This window comes from Arctopsyche grandis, chromosome 12 (assembly GCF_051622035.1).
Source record: "Arctopsyche grandis isolate Sample6627 chromosome 12, ASM5162203v2, whole genome shotgun sequence".
In the NCBI taxonomy this organism is placed as follows: Eukaryota; Metazoa; Arthropoda; class Insecta; order Trichoptera; family Hydropsychidae; genus Arctopsyche; species Arctopsyche grandis.
Window position 1 is genome coordinate 8,118,993 of NC_135366.1, and position 26,625 is coordinate 8,145,617.

General features: G+C 37.2%; 2 protein-coding genes across 7 annotated transcripts in view; one reads left to right on the top strand and one right to left on the bottom strand.

The window, feature by feature from the left end:
* Nucleotides 1-26,625, bottom strand: part of LOC143920231 (uncharacterized) — a 433,558-nt gene that overhangs the window by 370,464 nt on the left and 36,469 nt on the right. The window lies entirely within an intron of this gene.
* Nucleotides 1-26,625, top strand: part of LOC143920209 (uncharacterized) — a 39,481-nt gene that overhangs the window by 5,460 nt on the left and 7,396 nt on the right. For 2 of the 6 annotated variants that reach the window (XM_077442967.1, XM_077442964.1), the window contains exons 2-3: nucleotides 5,261-5,402; nucleotides 10,634-11,233. In XM_077442967.1, the coding sequence (XP_077299093.1) occupies nucleotides 10,771-11,233 (463 nt within the window). In that variant the 5' untranslated portion in view covers nucleotides 5,261-5,402; nucleotides 10,634-10,770. Of the gene's footprint in view, nucleotides 1-5,260; nucleotides 5,403-8,500; nucleotides 8,709-10,633; nucleotides 11,234-26,625 lie in introns of those variants that run through there. The other 4 variants (XM_077442965.1, XM_077442966.1, XM_077442969.1 and 1 more) reach the window with 2 other exon arrangements.

The following is a 26,625-nucleotide window of genomic DNA, read 5'->3' on the forward strand; positions in this document are numbered from 1 at the left end:
GTAGCAGTATTTAAATGAGTATCTAAAACAGAATCATATTCTCGAAGAGCATTTAGATATTCAATGTAATTGCCTTTGTTTACGGAATTACATGACTCGTCGTGACCTCGCAGGGACAGTTCTTGTTTTCCTAGATAGATTATTGCGTTAATAATTCGTTTTAAAACATCTCTATTTTTATTTACTTGTTCATTATGTCGACTTATTTCGGCTTTACGTTGACTGTCAATTAATACGTCGATTCGTTGTTTGCCAAACATTTGTATGGAAAGAAATGATTGAACGTGTGCCTGCGATCCTTCGTGTTTCTTCAGTGCTGCTGTCAAATGGTTGAGATCAGCAAATCCTTCTTTGTTCCACACATTAATATCTTTGGAGAACAATAAACATGGCCAGCAGAAAAGTTTGGATCGAATTTCACAGCCTGTAATCCATTCGAATTTTTTATAATTTGAAACGCAAAAATGTCTAGTGTAAACTTTTGTTTTTTTCTTTATGCAAACTGGATAAATTTGGAAGAGACGGACACGGTTTCCCATCCTTAATTATTTTTAATTTTATCTCAAAACTTCTATTTGAAAACGGAATAGTTAAAATGTCTTGAACACTGTTAGCCATTATTAGTTATTAGAGGTATGACTGAGATACGAATGACCATAAAAATACGAATGTGCGAAAAAGTACGAGAGCACGTGTCGCATCGCATTCGGTCAATTGCCGAGTGGTGCGGTGCGGTGCGGTGCGGTGCGGTGCGGTGCGCGGTGCTCTGAAGTCGTAGCACACCGTACGTCTTAATATCGCGAACAAACCTATACAAGCGAATATCCGCCTGCACACTCCAACCAAACCCACCAATTTGCTGCACGGCATAGGTATTCTCTCGTCGCGGCGCACAAACTACATCTAACATCACACAACACGCTGCAGACTGCACACCACACCATACACCACACCATACATTTAGCGCACGCGGTAAATACACCATACACATCAATGCCTGTTTATACAACAACACATTATTTTGTATTAAAATACTACTTTATGTGGTCTTTGGTTTTCACGGGTGTGCGCCGCACACCTAGCACACACCCAATATACGCCACTGATATGTATGGATGTATGTACATAGATAAAGTGAAAAGACAGTCGGTAGAAATTAAGTTAATTGATAGTTTTTTAGTGACTCAGTTTGATGGTCGATTTTTGTTGACCATGTGAAGATTTGTGGAAAAAATTTTTCGCCGCGGCGCTTTTTTCACGTTTTTCATAATATTTTTTTATCAAAAATAAGCTTATTTTTTTCATATTTTATAACTCAATAAGGTGTATGCAAAGAATATTTTCCATTTTTATTCCGATATAAAAAAGATTTTTTGAAAAAAAAATCTATTTGACCAATCTTTGCCCGCGCCCCCCAAGAAAAAACTGAAATGACGTCCCTGATTGTTTTCTACCGAAAGTAAAAGCCGCTTTTATGCCGCATTCTTTTATGATGAATTCTATTTACCTAGGACAAGGGTTAAAAAGAAATATACAATGTAATTTATGGTTCTATTTTGCTTTTGCCATTTTTCTTGTACTTAAATTTGTTTATTCCCATTTTTGAAAAAATTTTTTTTTACCCTTGATTTTTAGCGTGATGGAAAGAAGAAAATTTTGTTTTATGGGGGGGGGGGTGGACAATTTTTTTTAACCCTGGGTGGGCCCCCTTTGACTCCTGGCATGCACTAATTTCAGTCCCAGTCCGCCACTGTTGGTCACCATATGGTCTCTTGTGACCGGTCGTGTGTGGGCCATGGACTAGGGTGGTAGTCACTATGCAAGATGGCTGGTCGATATTCGCTTTATTTTCGTGTTTACTATATGCTTTGTAATTTTATAACATCTTCTAGTCTAATATATAATTTCGAAACAGACTTTGTTTGTTTATTTGGTTCGTAGAATCCGTAACGTCATCGAATAAATCAAAGTTTCTATGCCGACGATATTGATATCGTTGAATATTATTTTTTTCGATTCAAATGAATTTAATAAAAAAAAAACAAATGAATGTTTACTATTAGATTAGCCATTTGTATAAGCGGTTTATATAACAAATACCGAGCGAAGCCGGGTAAAAACACTAGTTTATTATAAAATAGTAGCATATAACATTTTGAATTTTAAAAAATCATATTTAAATTGAAATATGATTGTAGAAATCCCATACTACATTTCTTCAAATATGGAATACACCGTTATCGATCACTCTCAAGCAAGAATACAATTTTACCGAAAATGGTCCAAAGGGTCATTTTGGTATAGATCACTGTCAAGCAAGGATAAATACTATCATACAATTTCAACGAAATAGGTCGAGAGCAGTGGCGTAGCCGGGATTTTGTCAAGGGGGGGGTTTAGACAGGAAAAAAGGCAAGATAATTTATATTATTTATATTTAATTAATATAAAATCACAACATATAAAAATAAAGTAAATACGTAATAAACATATGGTATGAACAAAATTCAAATAAAATAAAAATAATGAATACTTCAAAAAAGTACGAAATTCACAGATCTAATCTTCGCGTATTTATCTAATATTTTTTCTGCACTAAAATTTATATCCCTGTGAATATCTATTAAAGCAAGTCCATTTAGTCGATTTTCCGACATCGTATTTCTTAAATATGTTTTTTGTCATCGTAGTGTGGAGAAGCTCCGTTCACTTGTGGGTGTTGTCACCGGAAGTGTTGCTAGAATTTTTAGAAGTATGTAAATATTGAAGGATTGCAAATTTCAATTGCAGCTAGTGCGTTTTTTGGTCGATTTTCACTAGTACTTATATATTGCCACCACATTTCCAACTCTCCAGTTAGAATGCAAGTCTCTTTCGAAATTATAGGTACATACATATATTAGATATGTATTCAAAATTTTCAAACTACCTATGTCAACAAAGTTTGTCATTTTGTCACCATTCTTCAATGTTTTCATTTGTGACAACTTTTAATACACAAAACTTCATCGAATTATTTTCCGTTAAGTATGTACATATATTTAATGACTAGTGACTTGAATAGCTTTCCTCGATCTTCACAGAGAGATTTCTCGTTATACGGCCCATCAAAATACTTCATTTCATCGAAATATTTGTCAGAGCAAATTTATGAGTCGCATCTTTAAATATTTTAACATTAATATTTTTAGCGATAGTCGATTTTACAAAAAAAGACAAAGGGGCAATTTTAGAAAATAATTACAGGTTTACAATTTTAGAAAATAAGGACAAAGGGGCAATTTTAGGACAGCAGTAAAATAAAGCACGTATGGCCGGTGTTACTGTATGTATGTAATGTACAGCTGTTGAATAGGTATGTTCCTAATATATATTGTACAAAAATAAATCGATAAAATAACATATTTATATTTTTTAAACTCACTGCTATCCGTTAGTAGGGAATAGGAGCACCTTCATGGGACAATATGTGTTTTGTAATACAAGGAATGTATTGATGTATCAGTGGCGTGCCTTAAAAATCTCCCCGTTTTTATTAGTTTTTACGAGGTTTTTTTATCGCACAGCTTCACTAACGTGTGCGTAAGCAGGACAAAAGGGGACCAGGCAACGTCATACCAAGTCCCTTTGCATCCTGCTCATGTGCGATTAAAACGGAGATTTCGCGGCACACCACTGGTATGTATGCACTTATATGGCCAATTACTTTAACGTGACTTACGATGGTAATATTTTCCCTACTGTTATCAAAGTTCATGTTTGGAATAATGTATGGTTATTATTCTTCTTCGGGATATTATAATCATTCAATGAGCAATAATTACATCTTAGATATTAGAAGAAAAAAAGAAAAGAAAAACCGTTTAAGTGCTATAATAAGTTATTTCCATAATAATAAATGGATAACTTCTATAGTTTCGTTTCTTTCAGCTCTCAGATGTTAACCTGATCATGACCTGCTACTTCAAGTTTTTACTCGTAGAAGGCGGCATTTCAAAATTATTTTATGGGTGGGTGCAAGTAAATCCACCGCAAATCACGGTTCAAACAGATTTGGCCTATGTGACACTTATACCGTTACGATTTGGTACCCCTCAAGTTACGGTGCAACTACATCGTTAAGACGCAAACACACTGAATCGTACGGCATGGGGACTTTCTTGGCATCCTGTCGTGAAAAATCATGTCTCACACCGCAGGGGTTATTTTTGATTGGTTTTTCCCACAATACGGGGATTTTTGGTCTGGGTGCCATAGCATAGATTAGGCGTACTGGCGTTTTTTTTTACATACATATTCCATTCTGAATCATTTTGTAACTTGAAATTGTATTGGAATGTTTGTTGTTGAGAGTGCTCAGGTCAATTAGTTAGGATAATGGTATTCAAAATGGACTACCAGTCACTGGTTGGTTCTTTTTCTTTTTTTATGTTTCCAACCAGAATGTTGACGAAGTTTTCTAGCATAAATTAGCTTGATAGCTAAAATATATATAAATAAAATAAATAAATAAATAAATAATACAAAGAAAAATGTAGGCATTCCAAAACCAATATTTTTGGGGGTGTCTTGGATTCAAGCCTGTTTCGTCGCCTAACGTGTTCGTCCGTGTATCCGATTATATGACAAGGTTTATAGAAGAAAACATTTAGTAACACCAAATTGGTACAACTTCAATTTATACAAAATATCTGGCGAAGTCGTCAATCCCATTGGATTCTTATTAATACTTTTTTTTTGTTTCATATTAGAAATAAGAAAGTATTTTTCCAAGTGCAGATTATTTTTACATTTCATGAACAAATTGGCAATTATAAACAATCCCCTTTCTCATAGCACATAATTGTACCTAGATTTGTGACTCTTTTGGAGCTGTCATTCGTGTGCTTATAAGAGGCTTCAATCAGTGTGGATCAATGACACGGGCGACATTGCCAATGACATATTATAAACAACAAAAGTGTCCGTTGATTGATATGAAAAGCTGAACAAATACATAATTATACGCATTCGTGTGCACATAGCGTGGTTTGAGCGTTAACTGACGTGCAATTTAAGTCGCAAATCAACACACATACCTATTGGAGAGAAAGTGCAATTGGTACTCAAATTTCCTGCACCCTCTCCTCTTATCACCAGTTTTCCCTAATCTCTAACACGCGTGCTTCCCAACCGTTAACAAATCGATAAATTGTAGATACGCCATACAGACCATGTGGGTGTAAAGCGATAGTGACCGTTTGTGTTTGTGTGATTACAGGGTGACGGGCTGCGCTGAAGACCGCCTGATGCTGGCAACACTGCGATGAGCCTGGCAACATTGCTGGAGGCTGCGCGCTTCCTGGAACAACAGGAGCAGCAGCCCGCCACCAAGCCAAGGTCCAGAAGCGAGTGCGTTGCAGGTAAATCCACCATTCAATTTTATAAATTGTTTGCTCTTTAATATGTTTATGTTGGTAGGTATGTGTATATTTTTGTATGTATGTAAACTGCAGTAGATATCCCCAATATATTTTATAAAAAAGCTTGCAATAAATACACATACGTCATACACGTAATATTAACGTGTACCCTGTCGATGCGTTTATTACCAAATATTTCAATCTCCAGAGAAAAAGTCTTGACTGATTGTATGTGAGAATATATTGAAATTGGTTCCCGGAAGAATGCACTGAATAGTGGCGCAGTTTCGAGAAATTCTGATTTTCAAAGGCGCTCAAGAAGAACCTACGCAATACAATTCCAAAAAAAGTACCCTAGGATAGTATACAAATACCCCTTGACGCTTTTTTTTAGAATTCTATTGCGTTAGTTATTTTTGGGCATCTTTGTTAGTTTGGATGTGCGGCTCTCTTGTTTAACCCGTTTAATCCTCTGAATGCTAATCAACGCCGATCGGCGTTTTGCCAACATGTCCATGAGCCATACATCGATAGGCGTTGTATTTTGAGTATGTAAAAATAAACAAGAATACTACCCGCTAAGCCTTTCCAGGTAGCATTGAAAAAAAAATGCATTGGAGTCGCATAATCCGTGTCAATAAACAATAAACATTCGTTTACACCAGAATTTCCGAATTTATAACCATAGTAGAATTTCTCGATGGAAAATTCCTAGCTGCTGAGTACTTTAGATTGTGGCTTGGCATTTAGATTGTGAGCATTACATTTTAACAACAATAAAGAAGATGGAACTAGTTTTGGAAAAATACATTAATTAATAGACTTCTTATGTTAATTTTACATTGCTGCAAGATATATTAGAGAGTTAGACTCTCTAATATATCATGGACAATGCAATAGTTTACATTTAATAATAGGAATGTTGATCTCGGTTCAATATTTTTAGGAGTACGAGTCTTTGGTGGTTCATTTAAAATAAGGATTTAAAAAAAATAACAATAAATTAGAATTTTTCTTGCCGTATGTTATAATTAAAAAGTATTTGCATGAAATCTGTCGGCGCGCTATCCCCCCTATGAAATGGTCATGCTATGTAATATCCGGATACCGCTTAAGGGCGAAAACACACAGCACGGAACGTGGCACGGAACGACGACAAATTCTCCCACATTTCTTCAAATATGGAATACACCTTTATCGATCACTGTCAAGCAAGGATAAATACAAGAATACAATTTTACCGAAAACACTCCAAGGGGTCAATTTGGGTCGACGCGTGCTGGCCGTTCCTTGCAAGGCACGCCACATTTTTTTGCACATTTAAAAATATCTAAAAAAAAACCATGTGCCACGTTCATTCGCTGTGTGTCACTGACGTCATTGGCAACGATGTACATAATTTTAAAAACATAAAAGCCTTGTAAAAATCGCTCGTTTAAACGTACCTTGACTGTTATAAGAATCAAGGCTAATTTCTTTGAAAAGTGACAAATAAGGCAAACGATTCTTTACTTATGTATGTACGTAATACGACATAAATTCAAGCTCGAACTAAGGTATTCTCAATAAAATCTTGTGAATCATGTATAGGTAATTGCAATGCCTAAAAATTAACCTTGATATTTCCTCTCTAATATAGCGGAATATTTCAATACAATAACTTTTTGTGTTATCTGCCACGTGCTACGACGATAAATGCAACATTAATCTCGCTCCATTTCACACTCTTATCGGCGTTTTATATTCAGACACAATGAACTCACTATATCGATACACACAAACATACATACATTTGAACAAGCATATTCTTATACGTCGATATCGCATTTGAAATGTTATTATTACAGTCATTGTTTGATTTTTTCGAGAAAATTCTTCAACTTCATCGATTAGTGGATGTAACCGTGATTGGACTTAAATGTAAGGTTGCTGGTGCAGCAAAAGTTGAAGTATCTGCGGTTGTCCGGGAAACGTCCTTGGGAATGGCGCGTGCAAGTCAACAGGCCGCGCTGCGTGCCACTCTCAAATCCGCACCTTACTTACACCTATACACGCTCGGCATTTTTCCCTCTTTTTTAGTATTACATTAATTCCCCATTTTCATGTAGAACGCAAATCGATTGTTTGCAACCAAGTAAATAAAGTTACGGTCATTAGGTCGACTCAAAATATATTCGAATAGTAAAATTATTTGGGAATATGTGAGGTATCCGATTTTCGTGTAAACGGTTTATTGTTTATTTTCTTCAAATCTGTTATGATTATAGAGGTAGGATAGTCACAGTGCTATCCATTGTTCGGCAAACCTTTAACAATGCATTTACAACCTTTGAACAATACACGGCCCCCTCAGGCTCCGGTGACTAGTTATGAAAACTTGTATGTTGTCAGTATCACGCATACGAGGCGTCGGTATCAAATTTCTGAACATCGAGCGCGATGATGAGATAGCTATGTACTTTTTTTTTGTGTGTTACCTAATTTGTAATATACATTTTCGTTTTGTACATTGTAATTAAAATCCATAGTCGGTGCACGATTCCGTTTTTGAATTTTATTACGTAATTAAACTGTTATTTGTTTTTTTGTCAATTCTCTAGCCTTTTCTTACAAGTTGGTGGGAATAGTGACTAGCGAGTCCAAAATGTGTGAAATGAAATTGTATTTTTTTTTTTAAATATACTTAAACAAAACTCAACTTTCAAGCGACTTGAGGAAACCGTTCGTAATATATACTCGTTATAATTATAATGCACCAATGATTTAACGAAATTTGACTTTCTGCACTGTTCGATGATATGAATACATATGATGATGTATTTCGCTCTACAAAAGACATGCATCGAATCGCCTGCTTCTCAGCCCTGAAATGTCTGAATGGTATTTAGCGATACTTTGAAGAGGCAAATGGCGAATGGCGACGACAGTCGAGTATATGTCCTGTTGATTTCTTTGGAACGTGCACTGACAATCGACCATAGACAAGAGGAGTGTGTCTGTCAGTGCGGTGTCGGTGTCGGTGGTATCGTGTGCGGGTGACGTGTCGCCGCAGTTCATTGACGGCAACCGGCGGCGAGGGAGGAGTGGGGGGGGCGGGTAGAAGAGAGGAGAGGAAGTGGGAGGTGGGGTGGGTGTGGGTGTGGGGGTGGGGGCGACCGTCGCGCTAATTCCGCCGCCAGTCAGTGTTCAACCGCTGGCCGGGAGTCGCGTGAGCGCTTTGTCGTTCTGCCGCTCGTCGACGCGGACTCGGCTACGTGCTTCACACACACACACATACAATCGCCTCAACTTGTTTCGCGCTCGACCGTCCGTTTGCTTTTTTATTTCCTTTATTAAAATTTGTTTTATTCATTTGTTTAACGCTTGCATTTGTTATTATGCGCCATTTTATATTATGCGCATTTTTCTAGACGCTTTTCATTGATTTCATTCGTTCTTATAAGGCCGAAGTGCATTCGTGCACTTGTCGTGCCTCAAAGGACGAAACACGTTTTCCAAATTCTTTATTTAGCTGACTTGACGCCGATCGATCGGAGATCGCAACTCTCCTTTCTGCCGCCGCAAGCGTGTGACTTCACTCTCCTTTCATTCTTTTTTTTTAATTTTCAAATTTTAATCCCGTCTACTTTTTTTTATATATATATATATATATTTACGTTTCTCACACGCATTATTGAGTGTGTTTGTGAAATTGTAACGACCCTGACCTATATCGCGAAAACAGGATAGAGGCTATCGGGGAAACTGGGTTACGGTCGATTTCTATGCAATCTCTTACTCGTCTTCGTCGTATATTTCATTATCGACATTTTTTTCAAAAATAAAAAAAGCTACTCGTATTAAATTGAAAGATGTGTGTGCTATTATATATCACGCGCACATGTGTCGTAAGTAAATGAAATGTTTCGTATAAACCGCATACGTTGAATAGAAATTGACCGCACGTTCCGGAGTCGATTCAATATGGAATTCGGGATACATTTCCTTTGAAGAATTCGTCGTGTTTTTATACGAAAGAACCCTCGGGAGTTTTGAGGAATTTTCTATGTTCGCATTAAATCGAAGGACGGTGTGGAATTACAATTACAGGCCACGTTTTGAGTCTGCAATTTTACAAGGGTGGTCTATTGGATCCAGGTATCTGAAAATAACGGTTAATTTAGAAAGCGAACGGTCAGTCCAACAAAAAATCAAACAAAAGAATAAGTTTGGCTCGATTCATAAGAAGTATTCATTTTGCTTAAAAAAAAAAACTACCTGATTTAATTGTTATGCTATGGGTAGTGCTCGTCTTTCTTGGAATTACACGGTTTAATTTATTTTGGTTGTTGCGACATGTATACAGTTTGCAATGTGGAACAACAAGTAGCCGAGTACATGGATTGTACTAGTACTAACAGGCGCGCGCGCGCGCGCTTGCGAAGAAATAAATACGAGCGATCGGCAATAAGTATGCGGGTGTTGTCCTCAGCTTGCAGAAGACCGTTACGTGTTCGCGAGGCGAGGGCTGCCACTCGGAATGCTTCTGTTGCATTTTGCTGACCGCGACCGGTTCTTACCAGCTCGACCTCGTCTGCACCTTCTCTACTGCCTTTGTCTTCGAATATTCCGCGAATGTTCAATTTCACTTCATCTTCATACCGTCTCTACCACGCGCTTTTCCCTCACTCTCCCAGTTGACCATGTAAAAGCATTCTTCTTTATTTTGTATTATAAAACTATTCCGTATTGGGTTGATCACTGCTGATTATTCGAATCGGATCTACCGGACTGTCAGTAAATACGTTTTGATGAACCTAAAATTGGACTGAGCATCGCACGTGCAAAACCTATATCCTCAATATTGGTAAATCGTTCAATATTCGATTAGATTTGAAATGTCTTCTTTGTTCTTTTGAAACTGCAGGCCGTTGATATCCAAACTTTTTATTTTCCCCTTCATTGGTCAAATTTGTCAAGCGCCGGATTGGTATCTCAACAAAATTAGTTGCAACCATCTGCATTCCTGGTTGCACTTGCTCGCACGCTCACCTTGCTCGGAGCACGTGCACGTGCATCATACGAATTGACTTCCCTAGCGATATGCAACGTTTCAACGATCGCCTTATCGCTTGCGAAATTTCTTCTGATAACGAGTCACACGCTTGCCCCGCTAAAACGTTAATTCAGCATGTTTTCCTTCTCGTTTGTGACGCATTTAAATTTTGATTGTTTTCTGTTTTATTCCGTAGCTAAATCATGTCGCGCTTATAAAACGAACATGTACAGTGAACATCCAAGTTTGTGATAGTGACTGAGCGATCTCATTGCTCGCTAGTGTTTATGTAGGTGTCTCGATTTCGATACCCCAATTAGCCGTTTAAATAGAATGGGTGTCCTAATGGAATCCAGCCAGATTAACATCCACGCGAGGGCCGAGCAGAATCTCAAACCGGGAGCCCTCTTCCCGTCTTCCGACAAACGCAAAGACAGATCCCCTGGAGAGGAATCCACCGCTAGGGAACAGCTTCGACTGTCTGCACAATCGGTCGACGGACTCTCGTACAGCAACGTCATCCAAAATGCACCCAGACGGGAGCCCCACCTGTTGAACGCGGATAACACCGCATCATCCAAGGAGTACTTTTTGCCCACGCCGTGCTGGAACTCGTCAGTCAAGTATGGTCATCGTGAAATCAACGCTAACGGGAAGACCACGTCCCCTGACAGTCCTCCCGAATCCGCTAGACCTGAATCTCTCAAAAGGAGCGATACCTCCGAGGTGCAAACCCACACTCCAGAATTCAAATCAATGCCGCCTCCAAAGAAAAAATGGATGAAAAACTACATGGGTAAGTTTCAATGTAAAGCACAATTGTTAGATCTATTTTTTGGATGAATTGGGTTTTGTCAACTCCTAAAAGTTACTGAAGATCATGCCTTGCACAACAATTATCAATAACCGCTTTTCGAGTTGAAAAGAGGCGACGATGACATTTATACCACCACGTGACACATTCTTGTAGGTTGCAAGAAAGCCATGTCAGTATGAAATTCAAAGAAGTAGTTTTCCTAGTTTGTCCAATATAATGTACATTGTAGGTTTTAGAAAACAAAAAAAAAATACTGTTATATTATGGTATTAGGTTCGTGTCCGGACACAAATTTGGGTATCAATTACTGGCGTGCATTCTCCCTGTTTTTGTCGTACAGACTTACTTACGTGTGCGCGAGCAGGATACAAGGGGACTAGGTGACGTTATACCGAGTCCCCTTGTATGTAGTCACCTCACGCCACTGGTATCAATACCCAAATTCAAAACTTGATATTTTTGACACTCACCTAAATCACTTGGCCCAACGCGGAGTAAAAGCAACGAAAGTCGTTTACTACAATAATAGCAGTAGAAGTAGTAGTGTAGTAGTAGTTGTAGTTTGATTGTGACGGGTTTCGCCTGTGGCGTTGTGCTCTGGTAGCATTTAGCGCGTGTCGTCAACCTTGACTTTACTATTTATTTATTTCAGGGTATCTCTCTTTCTCCGCTACGCGCGCGTGCATTTATTTTTAGCTTCACTTCTATCTTTGTTCACTTTTCCACTATTGGATTATTCAATTTGCACGTGCAAAGGCTAACCGTTGCGTAACTCTCACTCGGGCGTTGTATTTATGTATAATGTGATATTTTTAATTTGGGATCTTCGCCGATGACGTACGAAACTCGCATTTGTAAATAGGCAACACATCTGTTTTTTGTTGTTTTATTTTTTCTCTTACTGGATATAATTTATCTCTGGACGGTTATGGTTATGTCTAAATAAATTATTGGAAATATTTAAATTGCAACATCTACTTAGCCTGCTTCATTTCAATTTAAATTACATTTATCGTTCAATATGTTCAAACCGTAATCATCAATTGGTAAATACCATAGGTACAACTATACGCTGACATGTTTACACAATACGTTTTCATGAAGCAATCTCACAATCAGAATCACAGTAATACGTTTTTGTTTGTGGTGATTGTTTATTTGGAACAAACTTTTATGAATATGTATGTATGTAGCAGTACAGTACCTATGTGTATAAGTTTACAAGATACGACTGGTGTAATTTATTTTTCGAATTTATCCTTCTCACTCACTAAAACTGATTGGTTATGTTATGATTATGTGGCATTTTGAGGGCTAGGGCCTAGGAAGGAGCATATTCGGGCCACATCTTTCATTATTTCGATAATTTTCAATTGATAAAAAAAATCCCAAATTTTCATGCGACATCCTTGTAAAAATGATTGTGGGCGACAAATCTAAGGTTGCACTTCTGGATATACGAAGGCCATATACAACAGCTGATTTGTCAGATACTCAGATCCATTGATGTGATGGCTACCGCTGTAGTAGTTTCACTGAGAATTCTAAGAATTAGTCTTGTGATAAACCTACCTTTAACGAAATTTTTTGACTCTGACAGTTGACACTTAGTTTGAGTGCCAGTGGCGGTTCCTCCATATGGGTTTCGGGGCTGCAGCCTCCCAGTCTAGTACATATGCATGCTATTTTTATCATCTGTAAGGGCTAAAGGGATTGCAGCCTTCTCAGTATAGTACATATGAATTTTTTCACCGGTATGGTCAACAAACTAATACAGCCCGATTCATTTATGCAACCCTCCACTATGGATTCTCACGAGCAGCCTCTGATTAAGTGCCTTTTTTATTACAAACCTCTTTTATATTTCATTTAATCTGTCGGCGAATAGACCGAAACGGATTCAATTCGCGAAACACGCGAAATTATAACCCCGGTTCGTAAGAAAATGCAAAGCGTTTTGTACAAGAAAGATTTTTCGCCTATGGCGAATCGTACTAAACAAAATATTTTTTAAGACTATGTTTCTATATTTCACTTTGCAAACGATTGAGCTTTATATCCGACCGATCGTTTTGAAACTTTGCCATTTTGCGCGGTTTGGTCAACGATGGAAATGCAAAAAATTTGGACATCTTGTCAATAACCTTATATGTTTGACTTTCCACCACCCGTTCCGTCAGATTTTAATTGTTTAAACGTGGCTAATTTACGGTCTCCGTGACGAGACAGAATGTTAAATTACAGAAAACGAAAATAGCGGAAGGCAAATATCTAAAACCGAAAGATCTTAAGTCGAAAGATCACAAAAAAATGGTGCATGGTAAACGGTACATACTCACTTAATTTGCGCGAGCAGGATACATCAGGAACAAGAGGAACAGGCTTTTCCTCCCGTATTAATGTGCGCGCGCAGAATACGGGAGGAAAAGCATGTTCCTCTTGTTTCTGTTGTATCCTGCTCGCGCAAATTAAGTGATTATGTACCGTTTACCATGCACCATTTTTTTTTGATCTTTCGACTTTCGATCTTTGCCTTCCGATATTTGTGTTTTCTGTAATTTAACATTCTGTCTCGTCACGTAGACCCCGCTAATTTAATAGTAAGCATTCATTTGTTTTTTTATTAAATTTATTTGAATCGAAAAAAATAATATTCAACAATATCGATGTCAACGTCATAGAAACTTTTTTTTGTTTTGATTTGCTTCCGATGCTCCCACCCAAACCTTACATAGTTACATGCAAAGTGTCTTTCGAAATTATATATTAGATTTTGTTTTTTTTTTGTTTCGGTCATAACATTTTCAATTTGGAGCCCTGACTGCGTGTAAAGAAAGACCCTAGCGTTGCACAACAACGCCATGCAATGCTTTTTTTTTTCATGCATATTGACCCATTTTAGAAACAAAACAAAGGCGATGCACACGACGCGTGTAGGCACACAAATAGTGTCAGTCATCGGGCCGGATGGATACTTTTTCAGAGCAGACAATTCGACGCGAACAGCGCAGCGCGACCTCACGCCACATTTACTACTTTTTGTCTGTATTTTTTGTTGTTGTTGTTTTTGAATTCGGCATTGACACATGCACATACGCATAGTAGTAGGCGACAGCGGATAGGCATGGCATTTGTTTGTTGTTGTTGCGCACCCCGCTTTGAGAAGTGTCGCGTGTCCGGTCCGGTCCGGTCCGGGCTGCTCCGGTTGCCGGTGATGTGAGGTCATGTCGACGGGCGCGTGCGCGTGCGCGTCGCCACTGGCCGAGGGCGGGGGAGGGGGGAGGGGGGGGGGGTCGAGCACGCGGCGCCCGCTGCAAGGTGAGCCGCTCCCCCCGGCCCCCGCACGTCACGTGCTGACGCCCCTCAACCTCTCCTCACCCCCTACCCTGCCCGGACACCGATCAGACGCCTTCTCTCCCCTCCCCCTCCCCCAAACACATGCAACGCGGTCTCGATTTCACATGTGCGCACAAACACATGCACCAACGCATGCGCACATGACATTGTTGTCTCGTCATAGTCGAATCTTGTGATTAACGGAGGCGCGCGACCGTTCGTTTCACCTACACTACAACACATGCACGCGTAATATGATCGCGGTGACTTTGGGCGTCGTCGGTCAACATATGATTCCGATTTGCCTCGTGATCTGCAATCATTTAATTCTCGAGTTCGTTATGACGACTTTTTCCATTAAATAAATGTTATTCTACTACAGCACTTGATGCATCCAAACCACATAGCAAACTTGTAATAATTGATGATAGTAGACGACAGTATGTTGTTGCTTACCAAATATTATAATTGTCATTCTATGTACATACATTGTATGTTACATGTTGACGTGTATCTACCAGTTGGAATATATTCCGTCTAACTTGATTCATATGCCGAACTATATTCTAACTGGTCAAAATATAAAGTAAAAATAGTTTAACTATAAGTTGGTACCAAGTAAGATGGAGAGGTTAGGTTTTCGTGAAAACGTCACTCGACTAGTAAATTAAGTTGGAAAGTCACATTTTTTTGTTTTACCACATTCTTAGAGTTATCGTAATTCGGTACTCATTACTAGAGGTAGGATAGTCACAGTGCTATCCATTGTTCGGCAAACCTTTAACAATGCATTTACAACCTTTGAACAATACACGGCCCCCTCAGGCTCCGGTGACTACTCATTACTAGAGGTAGGATAGCCAAGGGGCCGCTCATTGTTCCATTGTTGTAAATCCTTTGTAAAAAAGGTTCGGCAAACCTTTAACAATGCATTTACAACATTTGAACAATACGCGGCACGCTCTGGGTCCGGGCTTTGAGTCATTATCTTTATTCGAACGCATTATTGAATTCTTCGTGAGCATTCTGAAAAACATCAGAGCTGTCAAAACTCTTTTATATTACAACTGGCGCACACTGTTGAAAGTGTATTTGCGCTTGTAGAGATTTTACTAGTTAAAGTAGAATTTACTAATTGTATTCGAATATGAATGACGTAAAACGCCAGTTGGAATATATTACAACTGAAAATACACTTCGACTGTAACTTATATAAAAGATTCGTGAAATCTATGATCATTTATGCTGAAATACTTGCGACATAATAGATTTCCGTCATTAACGTAAACATACTACGTTCAAGGGACTGTCAATCTGCGTCTTTTTACTTTATCTATGTTTTTTATATGTCACTACATATTTATGTGAAAGCTCATGACGACTTCGTTTGATCGAGTAGGGTTTTATTTAATTTTAATATCTAATCAGTTGCAAGAACGTCATTGTCACATCAGTACACAACGTGGAAATGATCGCTAATAGTAAGCGAAGAAGAATTACTTTTTTTATATTGTAATGTTTACAATATAGAAAAAATATGTATATAATTATCCGAAAAGAGAAAAGAATAGATTAGCCCTGGCCTTTCTTTACCCTGTAAGAGACTCTCGATGCATTTGTAACTCCTGCTTGAGTTTTAAAATTCAATACATGTTTTCCCCTTCACTTCCATTTGTAAATGCGTTCACGTTCATCATTCAAATGGGGCCAAGATTAGAGCAGAACAACGCAGTCCCGAAACATTGTGGTGATACTACTGTAACATCATTCATAAGATAAACATCAGATGATTCAAGCCAAATTTTTGTCTGAAATAAACTTATTATAGACTTATTACTATTCCATATGGTATTTATTATTTATTTACTCAATGTTGTTTTTCTGCCTTAACTGGTATGTTTGGTATTATTTTTATCAAAATGTACGATAATAAATATTTAATTGAAGATAGCCACGCCTCAAATTTGTCACTCCGAAAACAACGATCCTTTCGCTCCCTCCTGCATTTTAAATTTAAAAAAACAAGTCACATACCAAATGATGGAATGACTAACGCGCACTAGCCGCAATCTCATTTAAAATTGTCACGATGTCAGTTAAAGCTTTTTTTATTGATTATATACATGCTTTGTGTATAAAATTCATTTTGAAACAAATTGGTGGGGAGTGGCAAGCGAAACGTTTTGCCCAGTGTGCCAAATCTAATGGTCGCTTATCACCTCTCTATTTCGCGCTTCTCTTACGGAGGGGAATATAATATGTAGTTGTTTAGATGCCTCTGTAATGAGATTGTGTTAACGCTAACCTAATTTGCTCGTCCATACTGTTCATAATTATTAAATCTTTATTGCGAATCTATTGACGACTTTGAATGATAACTGAAGGCTTGCCTTGACCTGTCGCTCAATTTTTGACAACCTTCGAGCTATTTGCTCCTAACTTCAAGATTTTTTTCTGATAAATTATATTCGATTCTAGCTTGCTCCATTCATTCACCATGAAAACCGCTTTAAATGTCTGTCGTGTATTAAAGTGCTTAGTAAAGGTACTCGACTGTGTTGCTGTCTACTTGTAGGGATTTGTTTGAGATCATTTAGTTGGTAGCATGAATATTTCATAACCCATTCCATTCGAGATATAATTTTGTAAATTATAAAGGTTTACTTCTTAGTCTTCTGGTATGTACATATGGGAATGCAGGAAGGAATGGCGACTTGGTGGGTAGCATTAATGGTCATGGCATGCTAATGTGCTGAATAATATCGGGCTCGTGACTTGTGGGTTTGAGAAGGGACTGACCGAATTGGCAACGAGGAAGATGGACGAGAACTATCGGGGTAGTAAATTGGAGCACCATTGTCCGCATCTTATGGGCTTGTCATATTTGTTCAAAAATTATTTTTTCCATCTGAATCTGGCATTAAACTTCGGCTCTTATTTATTTATACATATTGTTTATACAAACCGTGTTTACCAGAATAGTTGGTGGCATTTAGAAATGGGATGAAATTTTCCAAGATTCGATCTATACATAGTAAAAGGCATGTAGTGAGTGTCGTTTAGCTGCACTAACCAATAAATAATGTTATCCCTAACTCATCGTCACCTATGACATCACCCCCTGAGCAATGAAGTTGCGCATCAAATGCACTGCTATGATTTTCCAATATGTACAATGTGTAGTCTTGGGAAGAATGCCTCACCGACAATTGTTCTGTTGCTCATTTAAGTTAATAATTAGATGTCAAATAAAAATGGCAAAATTTGGAAGGAAACTATTGATCCGCATCATCAAAATATTCTAAGAAACACTCGAAACCATATACATATCGTATCAGAAGTTGAACCCGGACCTTGCATCAGAGAGCAGACGCCATAACGACTGAGCTATCACCGCCGTTAAAACTACACAATAGGTGAGTGGGACCATTTGAGATGCGCAGCAGTGTTTGAATAACGAACGTGTAATACAGTGGTGATTGAAAGTGTGATGGGTTGTCGTTCACCTCATCCCCACCTCATAGGTATGCATGCGACAACCACAGTCTGTTTTCACCTTATCACCCAAAACGGCAAGGCTTTCGGTTTAATATTCTACGGCGTCATGTGCTCAACACTTTCGAAAATGGCTCCAGTCGGCTTGGAACCGCAACAACAAGTATGCCGAGAGCCATGCGATCAAGCCCCAGCACGCGGCCTCTACCAGCTCCCAATCCACCCACCACATCAGCAACTATAGATATAAAAATACGTACTATGTACATACATCTATTCGACAATTCAGTGGCAACCTATATAATGTTAAACACATGTCTATATCATTTATGAATTTAACATTCAACTTCAATGATTTGTGACACTACGAATGTTGCATGTCTTATCGTTCCCACCCCAAAGATATCGGCTGGCTAAATATTAAAAGTTAAGATCAGAGGTCAACTTTGATCTACAGTAGAACTTCGATTGTCCGAATGGTTAAAAACAAACACAAATTTTATGATTTTATGAACATAAAATTTCGAAAATAAGACGGAGAAATGAGTCAGTTGTTTTCGAAATTCAATACTCAAAGTACGTTTGTTTCTTGAAAATTTGATCGCGACTTGAACATTTATTTTTAATATCACCAATATGGAAAAGAAAACGTGCTGTATTATCATTAAAAGACAAATTAGATATAATCAATGCTTTAAAAAGCAGTGTCTTGGGACGTTTTTTGTCGAATAAATGTGGTGTTTGAACGTCAACGATCTCGGATATATAAAAAATGAAAAAATTATGAAGTTTAATGATTCTTTAATGTCAGAATATAAAAGTTCAGAGCCTAAGGATATGAAAAAATCAGGAAAAAGTCAGCCAATATGTGCTCCACTATTGTATGATCAATATTAAAGTATAATTTAATATTGATCTTCATGTTACTATATACATATTTATGTAAATGTAGACAAATAAAAATTATTCATACTGAATGTATGTACACGTCATTCCCTGTCAATTGTGAGTTTTTCGATTATCCAGAAGTTTCATTAACTTTCATCCCCAATGGGCTTCGGTTTCTTTTATACATTTACTTCGATTTGAATAACTCCTTTACTGTTTCATTACGGAGCATTAATTCGAAAGAGACCCGTTTGAGGATGTTGGTAAGCATATATGTATGTTAATATATCTTAATGCACATATTATTGATAGTTATTGCAGATTTTGCAAGCTGTCTACGACTGAATCGATCGAGAATATTAGATTTATGACCCATTTTCATCGTTCCGTTCCAGTTCAAACCAAAGTTTTGTGATCAGATCCAATCGATGACTTGAAACTACACATTAAAATGTACTACAAATTCACATTTCGGAATGGCCTTTGGACAGTCCTCGACCTAATCCGAAATCGCACGTGTGGCCTTCTCGATTTTAGGAAGTGCAGTGTGTATTCATTTAGAATTGAAATCTCAAACGAGGTAGATAGAGCCTTGACTTTTTGTATATCAATGGAAAAAAAATTGAGGTCTAGCGCTGTGTTATTTGCTCATATCTCATATAAAATCTCACGTGAGTATTATACACTTTACATGTGTGTATGTCTACTTATAGGAAATCCGAGTTCGCTTTATTCATCAGTTCTACTCGAAGTGAAGAATTGTTATCTAGATAAACGTTGTTTAATAAATAACTTGTCGCGTTACGTATGGCGTAAAATATGTCAAGAATTATACGTTTGGTTACTACGGAAAGGCATTTCTGCCTCGTGCATTATATGCATGTACATATGTATGATTTATCTACAGCGATGGAAAATATTTATGTCGACATTTATCTGTACAGCTATCCGTTACTCACGCCTTATACATCAGTATAATCCACAAATGCTTATTATGTTGTGTAGCAAATACAATTTCTTATATAAAAGTCGATTGTGCATTTGATGGGTTTCTGCGAAGGTTATTGAAAAAATCTCATTGGAGGCTTTTGCGATTGACGCAAATTTCACGAAATATCATGGGAAAGTAATTTAAAAAAAATGTATTTTATATGCATATGTTATACTGAACGTAGAAAGTATTTATTTTCGGTGCAATTTTATAGTTTCGTTTCTTTCTCCGGAACTTGATAGTTCCTGATCTCGGTCGCCGTGCTCTTTTGCACAAGCGTTCGCTATTTTTACTATCTGTTTTTGTTTCTGCGCTTTTACGAGTTCAACGTACTGTCCTCTCGAGCTATTTATACATTTTGACGGTCTATTCTCGAATTCGAATTTGAGAATCTTTAGTTTATTTCGGAAAATCGACTAATTTGTATATTTGGCGGGCTACTTACATACATACATATACATATATTTACTATTCTCATAATGCGTATTACGCTAACCGCGTACGCTTCGAGTAACGTCCCAAAACAAAGCAGTCTTTCTTTACTTACATGTATCATCTTTCCTTAATTTAATTTTGGTGAACACAATGCATAAAGTTCAGAGCAAATCAAAAAAAAATAGTAATAATTGTATTTATATGCACCTATTAAAATCGGTGCAGGCGCTTAACTTTCAAACTAGAACCTAGAGTATCTACAACTGGCTAATTTAATAAGTAGGCTTCTATTTCGTTAAATGACAAAACAAATCTCGTCCTAATATAGTGGTACATGATGATTAATCAAATTTCAAATCATTCGGTAGAGGTGTAGATGGTGATCAAGATTACCAAGTTTTAGAATAGACATTGGTCATGGATAGAGGTAGGATAGTCACAGTGCTATCCATTGTTCGGCAAACCTTTAACAATGCATTTACAACCTTTGAACAATACACGGCCCCCTCAGGCTCCGGTGACTAGTCATGGACTGCTCTAAATGTTTGTCGTTAGTTTCCACTGCCTGCTAAGGGACCTAAATTGGATGGATAGACAACAAATACGTTTAGTTAAAATACAGGTTGAATGTCTTACTTAAAATTTGTCGATTTTATCAGATCTTTTTTCCCCGCCTCATTTTCTTTATTTTATTTGAAAAATGCAAAAGGAGAGTACTTTTCCAAAAATATTCAATTCTAAAATATACGCTAAATACGTATTGTGTGGTAAAACAACTCGGCGGTGTAATATCATATTTGAAATGAGCACCTACGCAATTACTACGCATATTTAAAGGCATTTAAAAAAACAATTCTGTATAACATTTTTGGCTTTGCAATCGAACTTTGATTACTGAAATGTAAACGACGGCATTTATTCCACCGTGTCGCAACAATGTGATGAAATTGAATTTAAATGTGGTTTCATTGGAATTTTAATTAATAATGCATTGTGAATCATTTCAATAGCGCAACAGTGGCGAAAGCTCACGGTTCAATATTTTTCGCGTTAATCTCACGTTTATACCACCGAGTCGTAGTCTCCCTCGCCTGTTTGCCGACACGATCCACCATCCCCCCAACTCCCCTTCCCTCACGCCCTATTTTCCCACCCTCCATGACCTTTCAAACTCGACAGACCTTGCGCAATCCTGCGACATGAATTCAGGTGCACAATTTCAATAAGAATCGACTCTCAATTGATTTATTCCAAATTCATTCGCGCAAACTTATTAAATATAATCCTGCGAGCAAAATTATTTACATTTTTTTCTAGCAAGAATTTGCTTTTTAAATGCTCCATATTGCGTTGTATTCTTTTTATAAATTTGGTTTTTTGATATTAGATTTTAATTTTGAATGTATATTTATTTTCTTGCTTCAATTTTATGATCAAATATTTGTCCAGAGAATGGGAAGAGTAGTTTCAAATGGTTCGGCGACAATTTTGCACTTGACGAACCCCCACACTTCGAAAATCTCAAACATGGAAGATCTGGTACTCAAAAATGTCACGCACCGAGAGTCACCCACGATAAGGAGAATTCGAGTACTAGATATTCCTTATTCGCGATTTTCGTGCGCGAAAAAGTCCGTTTTCCGTTTCAAATACCCAATGGTTGTTAAAAGTATCTCACTACCCATCTAGGGACTATTTAAGTTTCATCCCAATTAATTTAACAGCGAATGTACACAAAGGCTTGTAACAACGCTCGCGAGCATATTGGCAAAAGGAGTAAAACAAATTGTTACGAAAATCGCGAATACAGAATATCTGGCACTTGAGTTCTCTTTTGTATGATAGTTCGCGTGTGTAGCTCTCGGTGAATGGTATTTTCGGGTGTCGGATGTTCCGTAATCGAGATGTTATTGACGTGTGCGAGATCGCTTTGTGCGGAATATTCACCGAACCGTCAAAAAGTATTAAGTTTTGATTGTTGTAAGCATTCGTCGATTTAAAATTTCTTCAAACTCAGTATTTTTTGACAGAATGCTCGCGAGCGTTGTTACAAGTTAGCCGCCACCTTAAGGAGTATGCTCACGTACATTTCGACATACAGACGTAATACGTGCAAACTACGCCGCATTTTCTAATGATTTCAAAATAATTCACTAAAAGATGTATTTCCAATATTGGTCTTTACTATAGCAAATAAAGCAGTAAGCTAACATATGAATGTTTTTAAATGTTACTCTGATGTTTGCAAAAATATAGAACTTGTACATGTGCTTGTATATTATTTAACTACTTTTCTTACATTTATGTGTAAGCAGGACCGCCGAGAGGAATCTCGGACCATGGGAAAAATTTCGGGGCATATGGGAAACTAAAAGAAAAAAAAAGATCTTAGTGATATATGTATAATATAATATTTTTAATATGCGAACTATTAGAAAAACACCTACATATAATATATGTATGTGCTATTTATTTTTTTAAATAATTGAATAAGAAAGTATGATATAACAGGTACGATTTCACATCTACACAAAGAATACGTGGATCGAAAAATAATAAATATTTAGCAGTGAATAAATACATGTATTTTTATGTAGAATAATATAAAATACCAATATCGGTCAGTTGGATGTCCCGATAGTTTACCCCGGCTCCCCCCCCACCCCCACCCCCTGTGTTTAAGTACTTACTAGGGATTTCAATTTACCGTCAAATTTCTTAAACCGGTAAACGGTGAATGATTTTTCCTACCACCGGTAAAAGTTTTCCTTAAGTTAAAAGGTACTTCCTAAACGGTAAAAATTTAGTAAAAATTTAAAAATAAATCTGAGGTGAATAATGTCATATAAATGCATTAAAGTAAATTCGTAACACTAAATAAGTTTTATTTTTAACCAATCATATTTATCTATTTAAGTTTAGACCATTTGAAAGTTTTTATCATAATTGAAACAACCGCCTGATCGTATTGATTACGATTCGGTTGGTCTGTGTTGCCAGTGAATTTATCAATTTAAAATTATCACATTTAACACTGAAAATAAACAAATTCTAGACAACCTAATTAATACACACAATACGCCATTTGCATCGATTTTTAATGTAATAAATGCGCGTGAAAATACCGGTAAATTTTAAAATTAACAGATGGCGATATTTTAGCGATTTACCGGTATTGCAATCCCTAGTACTCACTATACATAACCGAACAACCATCGCATTCTCCGACAAAAAAGTCTTTCGGTCTACAATTTGTATATTCATTAGGTGGGGGTTTGGCCTCATGTTGAGGATTTTACGAGTCGATCCTGAAAATCTATGTACGTAGTAACAATAGATGATGTTTTGTGATCATGCGAAAATTCGAACTGGAGATTTTGACTCGGATTCGATTACTGATCGCGTTTTCATGATCTAGAAAAATGTGTGTGTGTGTGTCTGTGTATTTTGGGGATTTTTTTTGAACACTGTTAGTACTATCGAACTGAAACTTGGTATCGGTGACTGAAATTTTTATCGACACGGCGTTAATTTTTTTCTTTCGTATTTGAATTTTATATTTGAATTTTTCGTATTTCGATAGATTTTAATACGTCAATTGTACATATTATATGTAGATCGCGTAAGAAATTAACTCGGTCATATGTATGTATAAATAATGTATTTGTGGCTGGAGTTGGAGAGCGTCTGTGTGTGTGTGTCTGTGTGTGTGTATGGGAGTTTGACATGTGTTCGAGATCGTTGTGAATGAGTGGTGGGGGCGGCAGCACGTGGCCGAGCACGTGGCGTGCTGACGTCACCGATGCGCGCGCACCCACTCGATACACGTCGCTGAATGACCGCGTGCCAGCCGCTTACATAACACCGGTGCCACAACTGTGGGCCGCACATACCGCACTCAACAAATATATTTTATATATAAATATATATATATAGTTGCGCAAGTGTGTGTGTGTATTACATATTACGATTTGATTCGTGGCAACAGATTGTGTGTGTGTTTGCGAGTTCGATTGCTTATCGATGCGTGTTTATGTTTTGATAACTGCGCCTGGTTATCGCGACCTTTTCAATTATATACATACATACATGTGTTTATTATTAGAATGGAGCTATTTTTAGAATCGGCCTATGAAGTAGGTTTTGTATTTAAATATGTATAAAATCGATGTAAAGATTGTTGGATTTCAATTAGGACTCAATTAATCGTTTTTTTTTTTTTTTACTTTATGTGTGTAATTTGATAAATTACTAATTGAGAGTACCAATAACAAATGTGTATGCATATCTGAAACAGGCGTGACCGTAAAAAATTTCGACAGTGAAAAAGTCGAAAATGTTCGTTTACCATGCATACATATGAAAAACGGTTAGTAGTCTCTCCCGCCGTCGTACATCCTCACTTAATTTGCGCGAGCAGGATACAACAGGAACAAGAGGAACAGGCTTTTCCTCCCGTATCCTGCTCGCGCACATTAAACAAGGCTGTATGACAAAAAGAGATAATTTCACCGCATGCCACTGATATACAGCAGCAGTCACATAAAACGGAACGCTTAAGCGAAACATGTTTTTGCGTGAAATTTCGGTAATCTTATATAAAACGAAAACCGAAAGTCATTTAAATGATAGGTTATACCATATTGCATTCGTGTAACACTAAAGGTGAAAAAAAAGGTGATAAAAATGAGTTGGGGAGAAATTGAATGCAGGGCAGATTTTACGACCGTGCGTTGACTTCACTGTTAAATGAAATTTGAAATGAAAATAACACTATACATATACATTTTTAATTTTATTACAGTCACATATTATTATTTACAACTTATAAAAAAGAAATTAATATTTTGTAGCGGCTCCTTTCGATTTTATAACTTCTTTTATTCGGTTTGGCATAGAATCTACTAAAGTTTTTAAATTTTCGATTGGGAAGTCTTCGTACCATATATTTTCTATTATTTCTTTCAACGATTTAAGAGTAGTAACATTGTTCTTCCTTAACCTGTACTTGATACACATCCATAAATTTTCGATTGGATTTAAATCGGGACTATTGCCAGGCCATGGTAGTGTCTTCACACCCATTTCTTGTAAATAGTCCCGAACCTAAAAAAAAGTAAAAAAAAAATTCAGTTTTTTGATTGAAATTTTATAATTTATATTCAATGCTATCAAATAAAATGAATACTCACCAATTTAGCTAAATGACAAGGAGCAGAGTCATCTTGAAAAATCATATCATCGGAATATGAAAGGTAGTTTTCCATCGATGGGACAAAGCTTTCTTCTAAAATTTTTTTATATTTTTTTCCATCGATGGCACCTTGTAGAAACTCCAATTGTCCAATGCTATGGTACGAAAAGCATCCCCAGACCATTTGACTTGGAGGATGCTTAACAGTTTTAAGGGTATAATTTTCATTATACCTTTCGCCAACTTTCCTTAAGACATACGGAAAACCATCAGGACTATAGAGGTTAAACTTTGATTCGTCGGAAAATATCACTCGTTGCCAATCTGATGGACTCCAATTTTCATGTGCTTTCGCCCATTCCAATCGATTGTTTTTCATTCTCTTGGTTAGTAGTGGTTTTTTTTGCAGCTTTCCGACCGTAGAGTCCAGCTTCTCTGACTCGCCTTCTTACTGACGAGTCACTGATTTCCATGGAAAATTGTGACGATACATCTGTTCTTATTTCTACAGCAGTTTTGAATCGCTGCTGTAAAGATAATCTGGTTATTACACGGTCTTGCCTCTCCGATGTGCATATTTTCAGTCCGGTCCCCTTCTTACGATCAAAACTTCCAGATTCTCTTTTTTTTTATCAGTATTCTCGAAACAGTCGATATAGAACATCCCATTTTCTTGGAAATTGACCGAAAGGAAAATCCTGAACTCGCCAATGTCGCGATTCTTACTCTTCTGCAATGATAACTGAGCTCGTTTTTTCATGTTGACGTGTTAAAATTCGAATTTGATGCTTTCTCCTCGAAAACCCACACAATACAGAACTCAAATCTTAGAAAACAATCATATTTAGAATATTTGGTCGTTAAAAACCCTACACATAAAGGGATAATCCTTTAATGGCCTCGAAGTCGTAAAATTCACAAGCGTTCCGTTTTATGTGACTGCTGGTGTATATTATATATGCTTAGGACCGTTTACCATGCACCCTTTTTTTTTGATCTTTCGATCTTTGCCTTCCGATATTTGCTTTTTCG